Here is a 15,105-nt window from a genome sequence, read left to right on the forward strand (position 1 = left end):
AAGGAGAAGAGGAGCTGTCATGTCACATGGAGAGAGAAAGGGAGCAAGGGAGAGAGGGGAGGACATGCCAGGCTCTTTTTGAACAACCACCTGTCATGCGAACCAATAGAGTGAGAACTCACTCATTACTGCAGAATGGCAGTAATGCATGAAGGATCTGCCCCATGACCCACACAGTTCCCACTAGGCCCCACCTCCAACATTGGGGATCAACTTCAACATCAAATTGGGAGGAGAGAATTATCCCAACTATATCAGAAGGTCATCTTGAACCCTTTAGCCCTGCTGTCTCTCCATCAGAATCCAACTGTGGAGGAACTTTCAGCTAACCCTCAGAATCATGAAAAATAATAACTCTTAGCTGTTTTAAACCACTAAGTTTTGGAATGAATTATGCAGCAAAAGCTGAGACGGATGGTGTCCTGCCATGTCTCATGGAACTACATGTAACCATTTCCCCACCTTATTCAATATTTATTAAGGTTACTTTGGTTGCAAACATCAGAAATCAACCCCAGCCAACTTAAACAAAAGGAAAATGCATTAGAATGTACCTAATGTAAGTTAAGGAACAGAAAATAAAGTTGGGAAGTGGAGAAATCAGGGCGTCCGCGGACTCATTAGCAGCATGGTATCCTGGAGCTGCCGTCCAAAAAATTGCCATTAACACAATCCCGCGCTAACGATAGTAACTTCAAGTTTTCAGAGCAGACGGTCTGACCGTCCCGTTTGGGTCAGTACCCACCTCTGAAACATTTAGCTACGATGAAGAGGGCGTCCGTGGTGGGAGGCAGGAGGCGGACATGCAGAAAGTAGGTGAAGTCGTGGGAGTGCCGATGCGGAAGCCATGAGAGCTGCTCATGGCCTGGGCCTGCTTTTTAACTGCTACTTTTTCCTTTCAAATCTCTTTGCAGCTAATGTATCAAGGTTTTTTTTTGTTTTGTTTTTTTTTTGTTTTTTTTGTTTTTTTAATAAAGGGAAAATAGTGCGGGGCCACTTTTGAAACTGTAACAAATGGGGCAACGTTGTATACTTCTGCACAACGTAAGTGAATCTGTCAAGGTTTTATGTGCAAACGGGTCTCTGAGCGAGTGAAATGGTTTTGATCAATATCTAAAAGAATCTGGGTGGTGTAGACATAAAAGGGAGTTAAAGCCGGAGTAACAGGTGTTGTGAACACAGGAGAGGAACGGGGAGGCTTCGAATGTGAACAGAGAGTGTCGACCTCGGCCGCGGCCTGGGGTGGGGGGGCTGCATCTCCGGAGAGAGGGGGCATCTCTTGCCCCTAACTGACGCCTCCTGCGGAGTGACATGTGCCTGGGGCAGCGTCTGCTAGGACTAGCGAGCGCGGGAACCTCGAATAAGTGGCCCAGGGACCTGGGCCCGGGTCCCTCGGACTGGGAGGCCCGCCCGCACCCCCGCGCCTCGCGCTCTGCACGGAAGCAGCCGTCCTCACGGAGCGGGCGGGGGGGCCGGGGGCCTGGAGCGCGGGGGGAGGCTCCGGGACTGAGGCGGCGCCTCCGCCTCCTGCCTGCCGTGGGAGCGCGGGCCGCCGCGGCGACATCTTGCTCAGGAGAAAAGCGTGCGGGAGAGCGAGCCGCGCTTTAGCTGCTGCGCCACGCGCGCCTCGGGCCTGGGCGCAGAGAATCCGCCGGGCACCAAGGGAAGGAGGTAAGGCCGCCCCGCGGGTCCGCACGCCTCGCTCAGGGGGCGCCTCCGGAGACCCCGGGGCCACCCGATCACCGGCCCCTCGGCTCCCCTGCCTCGCTCCTTCTCCCGCTCAGCCCCCGGATCCCGCGGTCCCCTAGGCGGGACCAGCCCGCAGCCTCCCCGCCTTCAGCCCTCGGAGCAGCCGTCCTCGGCGGCGCGCCCACCGACCTCAGCAGCTCGGGTCCCGCTCGGGCCCCGCCTCCACTGCCGGTCTAGGCCGCCCCCGCCCCCGCCCCGCCCCCGCCCCGCCCCCGCCGGGACCCGCCCCCCTGCACCCGCCCGGGCGGGGCTCCGGGTTTAAACGTCGCGGCGGGCAGGGCCGGCGGAGGGGCGGGGCGGCCTCTGTGTCGTGTCCCGGGTCCCGTAGGCGGCGGGCAGCGCGCAGCGGCTGGCGCTTGAGGCGACAGGCGGCATCATGTCCCCGGGGAGCGGGGTGAAGAGCGAGTACATGAAGCGCTACCAGGAGCCGCGCTGGGACGAGTACGGGCCGTGCTACCGCGAGCTGCTGCACTACCGCCTGGGCCGCCGGCTGCTGGAGCAGGCGCACGCGCCCTGGCTCTGGGACGACTGGGGCCCGGCCGGCTCCTCGGAGGACTCGGCATCGTCGGAGTCGTCGGGCGCCGGGGGCCCCGCGCCCCGGTGCGCCCCGCCCTCGTCCCCGCCGCCCGCGGAGCCCGCGGCCCAGGAGGAGGCGGAACGGCGGGCGCCCGGGGCCCTGGAGGAGCATGGCGCGGAGGCCGGGGGCGCGGAGGCCGAGGACGCGGAGGACGCAGCTCTGCCAGGTACTGGGCCCGGAGGGGAGCGCGAGGGGCCTGCACGGAGGAACGGTTTGCTCGAACCTGTTAGCAGCCAATCTCTATGTTTTTTCTTTTTTGAGACGGAGTCTCGCTCTGTCGCCCGGGCTGGAGTGCAATGACGCTATCTCGACTCACCGCAACCTCCGCCTCCCGGGTTCAAGCGATTCTCCTGCCTCAGTCTCCCGAGTAGCTGGGATTACAGGCTTGCACCACCATGCCTGGTTCTTTTAGTATTTTTAGTAGAGAAAAATGTTGGTCAGGCTGATCTCGAACTCCGGATCTCTCCGTGTTGGTCAGGCTGGTGGCGAACCCCGGACCTCAGGTGATTCAGCCTCCTTAAAGTGCTGGGATTACAGGCGAGCTCGAGCACCGCACCCGGCCGCCAATCTCTATTTCTTGCGCCCCTCGGGGCAGGTTCTTCCTTTCCTTCCCCCCACCCCCCGGAGGCAGAATCCGTCTCTCTTGACAAAATAAGGAAGGGGCAACCTTTGCCACCTTATATTTCCTTAATTAGGTGGCTTTCGGTTCAGCCAGCGGTGAACTCAATTGAAGCGCAGCTGGCTGAGTCCGGGGTCTATCCTCCGGGGCTTCTCCGATTTGGCTAAGCACTGAGTCCCATCTGCTTATTTCTAAGCGCCCATTTTTGATCAGAGAAGCCCCAGTTTTCATCAGATTCTCAAAGGTGACCCAAAAGGTTAAGAACCACAGAGCTAAGCTTTTTGTCTGATGAACGGGGCCATTGTTTTCCGTGTTAACTCCGCGACCTCGCTTCGCTGTCCTTATTTTGCGTTTGTTTACGTGAAGTGTTGTATAACTTGGCTGTAGGAGCATCTTTGTAAGTGCTAGGTTCTCTCCCGTTCCGTCCCACCCCATCCTCCCTCGCCCCTCCAGATCCGAAAGCGCTAGTGCTCCCGCTGCCGCGGGTGCTTCCAGCCTTGGCCCTTCAGTCTTGCCTGCTCAGAGGGTTGCAGGGCTGGGGACTGTGAGCATGTGAGGCTGGTGCCGAGGACCCAGCTGAAGCCTCAGTACAGCCTGGAGTAACCAATGGTTCCTTCCTGTTTCTGTAACGTTGACCAGACACCACCAGATCCCTGGATTTTAAAGAGGCTGGAGTGAGGAAAATAAGGAAAATGCATTGAGAGCCTGTTAGACATTCAGTCACTGATATAGGAATATGTATGTTGTCATTTAATGTTCAAAACAATCCGAAAAGAGACCATGTTTTAATATCAGTTTTATAGATGAAGAAACAGAAGCTCAGGATCAGTGACTTTATTTATTTATGTATTTTTGTTTACCCGATTGCAAGCCAATCAGACTCTTCCTGGCTTCTCTGTGAGAGGCTGAGGAGGAGATGAAATTTCGGCTCTGAGCCAGGTTGCTTTGCTCTTGGTTGTACCATCTTCAGCTATTTTCGGCTCATCATCGGAGGCAGGGTTGCCTCCTCCCACCATCATGTTACTTGTGAATCCCCACAAATCCTGATGCTTCAGTGATCACTGCTAGAAATGCAAATAACAGAAGGTGGAGGGGGTAGGGAACATGCCTTCCAGATTATTCCTGTGGGCTCTGATTTGCTAGCTAAATTGAGATGTACTTTATCAGGCTAAACGGACTTTTCTCTCCCCCATTGTTTATTGTTTGTGATGGAGCTGTCAAATATTTGCATGCAATAGAAATACAATTTTTAGGCAGCATTGTGATATGGATGGTGCCTGTGTTTACCAGCTCAGGTAAGCTCTGAGTTCATGATTATTTTGGTTTCCGTAGAGATAGCGTCCTCCCAGTTATTTCTTCCCTGCTAACGTTCTGGTTTAGCCATCAGGAAGGAGAAAGGATGTTTCTGCTTTCAGGACTCACGATAGCAGCATCTTTTGTTTTGCTCCTACCTGTAAGAGGCCCTTTGACTCCTGTGTTGTTTGCACAAGATTAAATATCCTGGCTTTTAAGTGAATGGTTTGAAATACTAGTGCAATGAGCACTCTTTTGAGTTTCTACAAGACATAAAAGCTCTTACTTCCCTAGAACCCACAGATTCACATAGAATCATGTAGTTCCGTCTGACTTGATACAAAAGCACATCAGTCCCCTGCCATACACAACACCCTGGATTTTCCTTTGGTATTTATTTCCGTATCTCCAAGTAACATGACTTTTATTGACATTTGATTGTTTTTTTCAGTTTTTAACATTATCTATTGGTTTTAGTTCTTTTTTACTGATCTCCTCACCCACACACACATGAGCCAGCTCCACACCTGCTCAATACAGTCCTCATAGAGTTTGTTGGATTCATAATTAGTATCTACCATGTTGTGCCCATGGAAAAAGTTGCTCAAAGCTGATCCATACTGTTTCCCATGATTCTCCTTTTTCTTTCACAACATAACCAACACATCAGGTTCACTATCACTCTTGCCATCTTTAGACACCCCTCCCAGGGCCCCTGACCTACTTCTGTCAGACGTGGCTGCTGCTGTTGTGGCCTGCTGGCTGGTTGGCATCTTGGAAGGGCCCTTGGCCATCCCCCTAGGACCTTTCTGGGCTTCTCTCTTGGTTTGAGTCTCTGTCGTGTGGCCCTCATGTCATCTCCTTTCTTGGTTTACCCCTTCTTGGTGGAGCACATCTTCTAGTGGCTTCCTGAGAGAGGATGGTTCAAAGGTTAGTTTTCCTCAAATGCCAGGAGATGGCTTTATTCTACCCTTACAATTTGGTGAGTGTGGCTGGGCACGGAATTCTAGTCTGTACACACTCTGGAGGCATCTCCTCCTATGTATTGTGACAGCTGATGTTACAGACCTGCATCATTCTGATTCTTGATCTGGATCTTTTGTAAGAAACGTGTTCCCCTTCAGGAAGCTTTCAGGGTCTTCTCTTTGGCCTTTGTGTTCTGACATTTTTCCTTGATCTAGATCTGTTTTCCTTTGCTTTGCTGGGCACTTGGCAGGTCTTTGTAGACAAACTCATGTTTTTAATTTTCTGCAATGATTTCATTTCTATTTTTTTCCCATTTTTTTAAGTCCTTAGTTGGATATTAGACTATCATTTTATCCTCTAATTTTCTAAGTTTTTCTTTACAGATTTTCATCTTTTGTTGTTTTGATTTCTGGGTGATATTCTCAGCTGTATTTTCTAAATTGCTTATTACATTTTCCATTTGAGGGATCCTATTATTCTTTTAAATGTAAGAGCTCTTGAATTGTTTTCTGGGCTGGCGTGCATTCTCTTCCTTCTCTCACTCCTTTCCTTCCCTTTATATTTCTTTTGAAAACATAGTATCTGGTTCCTGATTCATGCATATAGGATTTTATCTTACTGGTGATATATATTAGAAGTTTTTGTTTGTTTTCTTCTCTTCCTGTGTTTCTTCAGCACAGCCTTTCACCTCTTGCCTCTTTGATCCCTGGTTCCTCATTATTATTTAAGGGATGGGCACTAAAAAGCTATTAGGAAATCCCGTGTGTGTGTGTGTGTGTGTGTGTGTGTGTGTGTGTGTGTGTGTGTGTGTGTTGGGGTTTGGGAAGTGCTTGTGGACCATGGGAGTCTTTTCCTCCCACTGCCAATACGCTGTGAAGAGTGGTCTAGGCTGTCTCCCATTCCTTACTTCATAGTCACGTTTTCTTTTCAGGTTAGATTTTATTTTTAGCAAAGTTTACACGTGCAGTAATTTAAACAATTTTGCTTAAAATGACAAAACATGACCCTGCCGTATTTCCCACCCATGCCCCTTGCCTCTTTCAACTCCATTTCGCTTTCCTTTCAGCACTGGCCACCCTCTTTTCATTTAGACTTATCTGTTGGCTTTTTGATTGTGAACATTATCTACTGACTTCCCATTATGGGAGATGAGGATTTGGCTCAGGATTTTAGCTTTGTCTCCCCTATTCTACCCCCAGACACATACCGACCCTCATTTCTTCTCCCCCATATCCCCACAATAGTAACTGTATGATTGTTTTGTTTAATCTCTGTTCTGTATTTGAATTATGGCTGTGTAAATATTTGCAGGTGAGCCATGTAATATATTCTGATTTTTTTTTGTTAAAATTTATGGTTTTCGTAAAATTAATAATTGTTTCACTTTTTTGTTTGCTCATTTTTTTTGCTCCTACTCCAGTAATAGGATATTAAAAAATAAGCCACCTATCACTGTTTTTTATTTCTTATTTATTTTACCTATCACTAACACCTGAAATAGCCTAATAGTACCATAAAACTTGCCATATGTCAGATATATTAGGTGTTCTGTTTGTTTGATGTCTTTTTTTCCCTCGGAGACATTTTTTGTTTTTTGAGCCCTCAATCCCCTTGTTCCAGTCTAGATTTTATACTGCCTAGACCTGGCACAGCTGCTGAACTGGGCTTTCTTTACCATTTCCCTCCTTTAGGTGATCCCCTGCCGTGCACATCTGGGTCTTCCTTTTGCCTGGCTGATTTCTTCCTTTTGATTAAGCACATCCTCTGTAGAGCCTGTAAAATACTGCATGGGAATTAGAAATTTTATACCTTGCATATCTGAAAATGCCTTTATTATATCAGGATTGATATTTTGTCAAGGTAGATAATTCTCGATTGGAAACCTCAGCATTTGAAGGCATTATGATTACACTGAATCCTAGCCTCGGGTCGTAGTCTTGAGAAGTGCCATGCCATTCTGACACCTGCTTTGTGTATGTGACTCGCCCCCCCCCCATATTTGTTTTCATTTCGTTTCGTTGGAAGCTTTTGGGAAGATTCTTTTTATCCTAGATGTTCTAAAATTTTATGATGTGCCTGTGTGTGTCTTTTTTCATTCATTTGGCTGGGCCTTTTCATTCTGGAAGCTTCTCTCAGTTCAGTGATAGTTCCTATTTTTCTGTTTAAAAATAATTTTCGCTGCTCCATATGCTTTATTTTCTTTTTCTATAATTATCCTTAGTTGGATGGTGTACCTCCTGGATCAGACCTCTAACATTTTTACTTAAAAATGTTTCAACATTGGAATTTGGAATTTTTGGTTCTATTTTTTGGGAGAACCCTTCATTTTTATCTTTCAATATTTCTATTGAAATTTTAAATTCTCACCTTAGTTTTAAATTCCCAAGAGATCATCTATTTCTGGTCTCTAATGTTCTTTACATTAAAAAAAAAAATAGCATTCTGTTTTCAGATTTCTTTTAACCTACAAAGAAAAAAGAAAGCCAGAAATATCTTTTCGGAGCTGCCTTCCATTCCCTGCCTTGTCTTTTTCTGCATAGTTTTCTTCCTTACTAACAAGAGGATGTACTCAGATGTTTGCTCTTAGCCTGTCTGCTCATGTTTAAGAGTAAGGCCTGAAAGAGACTTTCAGGAGCTCTGTGCATGGGGGATACCTGTTTTCTGTAATTGGATGAGGACCCAGCTGTTCCTCTGGGGACTCCAAACATGTACACCTGCCAGCATCTGTTGAGTGAGCTGCCCAGACAGTGCATCTGCAGCCTCCTGTCTCCTGGGCAATAAGCCTGGCACCAGCATCCTGGGAACAGGGATGGAGGAAAGCGCTGAGAGAGGTCTCCTTCTTTACCGTGAGGTCTTTCAGCTCATTCTGTTTTCAGGAAGCTGTTACCCTTGGCTTCTGCTGTCCCTAGGGTCATCTCAAGTGCAAGCCTACCCTGCTTCTGCCACTCAAGACTGAAATCCACACACCTTTTGGGTTGAAGAGGGGCGACCACCTGGCATATGATCTAGGGGAAATAATGTAAAAGAAGTATCAATTGCTGTGTAATAAAATTACCTTGAAAATCAGTAGCTTAAAACTAGTAAAAACAGTTGTCCCTTGGTAGCTGTGAGAGATTGTTTCCAAGACACCCCCATGGATACCAAAATCTGTGGATATTCAAGTCCCTATATAAAATGGTGTAGTATTTGCATATAACCTGTGCACATCCTCCTGTATACTTTAAATCATCTCTAGATTACTTATAATAGCTAATACAATTAAATACTAGGTAAATAGTTATCCTGTATTTTTAATTTATATTACTTTTTTGTTGTATTATTTTTTATTTATTAATTGAAAATATTCCCAAATATTTTCAATTCATGGTTGAATGAGCACGCAGATGCAGAACCTCTGGATATGGAGGCCCCCCACCTGCTGACCTCCTTTGCTGGTGCTATGGTTTTCTGGGCTGGAAGTTGGCCCTGGGCAGTGAGACACCTTGTCTACAGCCTCTACTGGGAGGCTCCAGGCTGGAGGGGCCCGGCTGGGCTGTTGCTGGGACTCTCACATGCATGGCCTCCTCCTGTGCCTGGCCTTCCTCAGAACACACTGGCTGGTCTGTAAGGACAGCGTCCGGAGACAGACCGAGAGGATACTGCATTGCTTTTTCTCTTTTATCCTCAGGAGCTCTGCAGGCCCTTCCTCACCCATTCTACCCTCACTGGGGAAGTTATTATTTGGTGCAAAAGTAATTGCGGGTTTTGCCATTACTTTCAATGGCACAAAGCCCAGGTTCAAGGCAAGGGCCCATGGATCCCAACTTTCAATGGAGCACATCCATATTATAGTCAGAAGAGCACAAAGGCTGGGGTGCTGATTGATGCCGAACTTCTGGAAAAGATGATCCACTTCACTAGCCTTCTGAGGAAGCTGGCGCCTCATACAACTCTTTAATTTTTTTTTTTTTTTTTTGAGACAGGGTCTCAGTCTGTTGCCCAGGCTGAAGTGCAGTGGCATGATCTAAGCTCACTGCAGAATTGACCTCCCAGGTTCAAGTGATCCTCCAGCCTCTGCCTCCTGAGTAGCTGGGACCACAGGCGTGCATCACCATACCTATTTTTCCCATTTTTAATTTATAGTAGAGATGAGGTCTCACTATGTTGCCTAGCTGGTCGTAAACTCCTGAGCTCAAGAAATCCTCCCATCTTGGCCTTCCAAAGTGCTGGGATGATAGGCGTGAGCCACCACACCTGGCTCATATGACTCTTTCTAGGGCCCAGCTTCTATCCTGGAGGCATTTCCCCTCTGGCAGTTAGGATTCATCCTGCTCAGTTCTGTGAGGCCATTTTTACCTCTTCACCTCCTTTTCTTTTCTCCAAATTTTATTGATGCCTTTTGCCTGATGTCATCACCTCCCTTGCTCTCTGTCCTTGTGGCTTTATACCTTTTTTCCTTCACTTTAGTAGGATTTGGGGAGGAAGAGACAGTAAACTTTAAGGGACTAGGAAGCACAGGTTTTCAGTGTATATTTAACCTGAACCTTCCAATTTGCTATATTTTTTAAACTTATTTTTATTTTTACTTTTTTTTTCTGTTCCTTGATCACACTTGCCAGAGGTTTGTGAATTGGTTTAGTTTTTCCCCATGCTGAGGATTTGTGAATTCTCTTTATGGTATATTTTCTTATTATCTTTTTTCCTTACTTTAATTTTCTTTGGGTTTATTTTGCTCTTTTCTAACTTTTTGAAATGGATGCTTATTATTGATTTTTTTGTCCTCTGTTTTTTTCTCTTTTGATATATTCATTTTAGGCTATAAATTTCCCTCTGATAACTGCTTTAGCTGCATCATGTATGTTTTGCCATGTAACATTTTTACTCAAACTCATTTTCTAATTTTCATTATAATTTTTAAAAATAGTCACAAAAAATTATAAAATTTAACATTTATGTGTAGTATCCACATAAGGAAGCAAACCTGACGAAAACAAGCAATGGGGAAAGGATTCCCTGTTTAATAAATGGTGTTGGGAAAATTGGCTAGCCATGTGCAGAAAGCAGAAAGTGGACCCCTTCCTGACACCTTACACTAAAATTAACTCCAGATGGATTAAAGACTTAAACGTAAGACCTAACACCATAAAAACCCTAGAAGAAAACCTAGGCAAAACCATTCAGGACATAGGCATAGGCAAGGACTTCATGACTAAAACAGCAAAAGCATTGGCAACAAAAGCTAAAATAGACAAATAGGATCTAATTAAACTCCAGAACTTTTGTACAGCAAAAGAAACAATTATTAGAGTGAACTGGCAACCAACAGAATGGGAAAAAATTTTTGCAATCTACCCATCTGACAAAGGGCTAATATCCAGAATCTACAAAGAACTAAAACAGATTTACAAGAAAAAAAAACAAACAAACCCATTCAAAAGTGAGCAAAGGATATGAATAGACACTTTTCAAAAGAAGACAAATATGTGGCCAACAAACATATGAAGAAATGCTCATCATCACTAGTCATTAGAGAAATGCAAATCAAAACTACATTGAGATACCATCTCATGCCAGTTAGAATGGCGATCATTAAAAAATCTGGGGACAACAGATGCTGGAGAGGATGTGGAGAAATAAGAACACTTTTACACTGTTGGTGGGAGTGTAAATTAGTTCAACCATTGTGGAAGACAGTGTGGCAATTCCTCAAGGACCTAGAAATAGAAATTCCATTTGACCCAGCAATCCCATTACTGGGTGTATATCCAAAGTATTATAAATCGTTCTTTTATAAAGACACATGCACACATATGTTCATTTTGGCACTGTTTACAATAGCAGAGACCTGGAACCAACCCAAATGCCCATCGATGATAGACTGGACGGGGAAAATGTGGCACATATACACCATGGAATACTATGCAGCCATAAAAAACAATGAGTTCGTGTCCTTTGTAGGGACATGGATGAATCTGGAAACCGTCATTCTCAGCAAACTGACACAAGAACAGAAAATCAAACACTGCATCTTCTCACTCATAGGCAGGTGTCGAACAATGAGAACACATGGGCCCAGGGAGGGGAGCATCACACATTGGGGACTATTGGAGGGGACTAGGGGAGGGACGGGGGGTAGGGAGGTTGGGGAGGGATAACTTGGGGAGAAATGCCAGATATAGGTGATGGGGGGATGGAGGCAGGAAATCACATTGCCATGTGTGTACCTATGCAACAATCCTGCATGATGTGCACATGTACCCCAGAACCTAAAATGCAATAAAACATATATATATATTTAAAAAAAAGAAGAAAAGAAAACATATATTCCAGCCTGGTCAACATGGCGAAAAATATAAAAATTAGCAGGGTGTGGTGGCGCACACCTGTCATTCCAGCTATTTGGGTGGCTGAGACACAAGAATCACCTGAACTCAGGAGGTGGCAGTTGCAGCGAGCTGATATTATGCCATTGCACTCCAGCCTGGGTGGCAGAGTGAGACTCTGTTTCAAAACCAACCAACCAACCAACAAAAAAACCCTAATGCAAACGGTGTACTCAATGAGGAAATGAGAAATGTTCCCAATGATACCAGAATTAAGAAAGGAATGTCCTCTGCCGGGCACGATGGCTCACACCTGCAGTCCCACCACTTTGGGAGGATGAGGCAGGTGGATCATGAGGTCAGGAGTTTAAGACTAGCCTGGGTGACAGAGTCAGATTCTGTCAAAAAAAAAAAAAAAAAGAAAGAAAGGAAGGAAGGAAGGAAAGAAAGAAGAAGGGAGGGAGGAAGGAAAGAAAGAAGAAGGGAGGGAGGAAGGAAGAAGGGAGGGAAGGAAGGAAAGGAAGGAAGGAAGGAAGGAAGAAAGAAGGCCCTCTATTACCACTACTTGGAATTTTGAAAAATGGTGCTGAAATACACATAACACATGTTATTATTTTAACCACTTTTAAAATTAATTATTATTATTTTTTGTGATGGAATCTCATTCTGTCACCCAGGCTGGACTGTAGTGGTGTGATCTTGGCTCACTGCAACCTCTGCCTCCCAGGTTCAAGTGATCCTCCCACCTCAGCCTCTGGAGTAGCTAGGCCCACAGGCATGTGCCACCACGCCCAGCTAATTTTTTGTATTTTTAGTAGATACAGAGTTTCACCATCTTGGCCAGGCTGGTCTTGAACTCCTGATCTCATGATCCACCCATCTTAGCCTTCCAAAGTGCTGGGATTACAGGCATGAGCCATGTGCCTGGCCTTATTAATTTATTTTTGAGACAGGGTCTTCCTCTGTCAGCCAGGCTGGAGTGCAGTGGCACAATCATCATTCACTGCAGCCTCACCTCCTGGGCTCAAGAATCCTCCCAGCTCAGCCTCCCAAGTAGCTGGGACCATAGTTGTGTGCCACCGTGCTTGGCTCACTAAGAAAAAAATATTGTATCGGGGGTACTGGGCACAGTAGCTTATGCCTGTAATCCCAGCACTTTGGGAGGCTGAGGCGGGCAGATCACTTGAGCCCAGGGGTTCAAGATCAGCCTAGGAAACATGGCAGAACCCTGTCTCTACCAAAAAATACAAAAATTAGTTGGGTGTGATGGTGTGCACTTGTAGTCCCAGCTACTTAGGAGGCTGAAGTGTGAGGATTGCTTAACTCTGGGAGGTAGAGGTTGCAGTGAGCCAGTATTATGCTACTGCACTCCAGCCTGGGCAACAGAGTGAGACCCTGTATGAAAAAATTTTTTTTTCTTTTTGGTAGAGACAGGATTTTTCTATGCTGGCCAGGCTGGTCTCAAACTCCTGGGCTCAAGTGATTCCCCTGCCTCAGCCTCCCAAAGTACTGGGATTACAGGTGTGAGCTACTGCTCCTAGCCTCCTTTAACTAATTCAAAGTGTACAGCTTGGCCAGGTCCAGCACTTTAGGAGGCCGAGGCAGGCGGATCACTTGAGGTTAGGAGTTTGAGACCAGCCTGGCCAACATGGTGAAACCCCATCTCTACTAAAAAATACAAGAAATTAGCCAGGCATGGTGGCTTGTGCCTGTAGTCACAGCTACTGGGGAGGCTGAGGCAGGAGAATTGTTTGAACCTGGGAGGTGGAGGTTGCAGTGAGCTGAGATCGCACCACTGCACTCCAGCCTGAGCAACAGAGTGGGACTCCTTCTCAGAAAAATGAAAATAAAATAAATAAAGCACACAGCTCAGTGGCATTAAGTACCTTCACATTTTTGTGCAACCACATTTTCATTTTGATCTATAGGTTATTTAGAAATGGTTTTAAGTTTTGAAACTGGGAGGGATTTTTAGAAGTTTTTTTGTGTATCTAGTTTAATTACATTGTGGTTAGAGAATACATTTTATATAATTTCAATTGTAAACATATTAAGATTTCTTTATGGCCTTGGATATGCAGATTCTTATAAATGTTCCGTATATGCTTTATAAGGGTTTATATTCTGCAGTTGTTGGGTGCAGTGTTCTATATACATCTATTCGGTCAAGTTTATTAATTCTGTTTAAATGCATTTAAAACATCAGACTCTTCCGTACAGCTCTCTCTATGATGATGGGCATGTTCTCCATCCACACTGTTTACCAGGGTAGCCACTGGCCACATGTGGTTACTGAGCACTTGAACAATAACTAGTGTAACTGAGGAACAGAATCTTTAATTTTATTTACTCTTCATTAAAATTTAGGCCAGGCATGGTAGCTCATGCCTGTAATTTCAGCACTTTGGGAGGCTGAGGTGGGCGGATCAAAAGGTTGAGAACTCAAGACCATCCTGGTCAACATGGTGAAACCCCATCTCTACTAAAAATACAAACATTAGCTGGGTGTGGTGGCGCGCGCCTGTAGTCCCAGCTACTCGGGAGGCTGAGGCAGGAGAATCGCTTGAAGCCAGGAGGTGGAGGTTGCAGTGAGCTGAGATTATGCCACTGCACTCCAGCCAGATGACAAAGTGAGACTCATCTCAAAAAAAAAAAAAATTTAGTAACTACATGTGGCTCATGGCTATTGTATTGGACCACCAGCTCTAAATTGAGACCGAATTTATTTTTATTTGAATGTTCTGCCAATTACTGAGAAAGGGGCATTGTAATCTTCCACCATTACTGGTGGAAATGCTGTTTTTGTTTGAAGACGTCTTTATTTTAAACTGTTTTTTCAAACAGAGTTTTAGAAACATACACTTATTGTTTGGAAAAAACTCTCAAATTCTTTTTCCTCTGGTGTCACACAACAATCAACACAGACTTCTGTGACCCCAAAATATGTGGGGCTATCTGTGAACCTAAAATATGTGGGGCTATCTCCCCTTCAGCAAGCAAGCCGTCACTTCTTCAGCAGATACCCACTGCAGTTCAGTTCCAACACCGTCTGCCTAGAGACAGTGTCAGGTCCCACTGGTTGAGGGCTCCGTCTCACAGACTCCCCTGCTTCCCACCAGTCGCAATCCAGCCCTTGGGAACTTCTGAATGATCAGCCTTAAATTGGGGATCCCATGAGCTCTGTTTAGGTTTGATTAATTTGCTGGATCGGCTCACAGATGTCAGAGAAACACTTAACGTTTGCCGGTTTATTATAAAGGATATTACAGGCTGGGCACAGTGGCTCACGCCTGCAATCCCAGCACTTTGGGAGGCCAAGGTGGGTGGAGCACTTGAAGTCAGGAATTCCAGACCACCTTGGTCAACATGATGAAACCCCGTCTCTACTAAAAATACAAAACTTAGCCAGGCGCGGTGGTGCATGCCTATAATCCCAGCTATTTGGGAGGCTGAGGTGAGAGAATTGCTTGAGTCTGGGAGGCGGAGGTTTCAGTGAGCTGAGATCACACCATTGCATTCTAGCTTGGGCAACAGGGCAAGATTCTGTCTCAAAAAAAAAAAAAAAGGGAAAAAAGGAAGATCCGAAAGGACAGAGAGAA

The 15,105-nt window shown here is 45.9% G+C and overlaps 1 protein-coding gene and 1 long non-coding RNA gene across 2 annotated transcripts in view; one reads left to right on the forward strand and one right to left on the reverse strand.

Annotated features, from left to right (window-relative positions):
* Nucleotides 1-1,535: 1,535 nt before the first annotated feature.
* Nucleotides 1,536-15,105, forward strand: part of CCSAP (centriole, cilia and spindle associated protein) — a 22,573-nt gene continuing 9,003 nt past the window's right edge. Inside the window, exons 1-2 of the mRNA XM_032242378.1 lie at nt 1,536-1,671; nt 2,078-2,492. Of these exons, the coding sequence (XP_032098269.1) occupies nt 2,126-2,492 (367 nt within the window). The 5' untranslated portion in view covers nt 1,536-1,671; nt 2,078-2,125. The remainder of the gene's footprint in view (nt 1,672-2,077; nt 2,493-15,105) is intronic.
* LOC116526112 lies at nt 3,765-9,194 on the reverse strand. The gene is made up of 2 exons (XR_004257973.1): nt 4,963-9,194; nt 3,765-4,009 (listed from the first exon to the last, which is right to left on the reverse strand). It is a non-coding gene; the product is annotated as an uncharacterized LOC116526112 (long non-coding RNA).

Source organism: Sapajus apella, unplaced genomic scaffold (genome assembly GCF_009761245.1).
Source record: "Sapajus apella isolate SASKATOON/1434 unplaced genomic scaffold, GSC_monkey_1.0 scaffold49, whole genome shotgun sequence".
Lineage (NCBI taxonomy): Eukaryota > Metazoa > Chordata > Mammalia > Primates > Cebidae > Sapajus > Sapajus apella.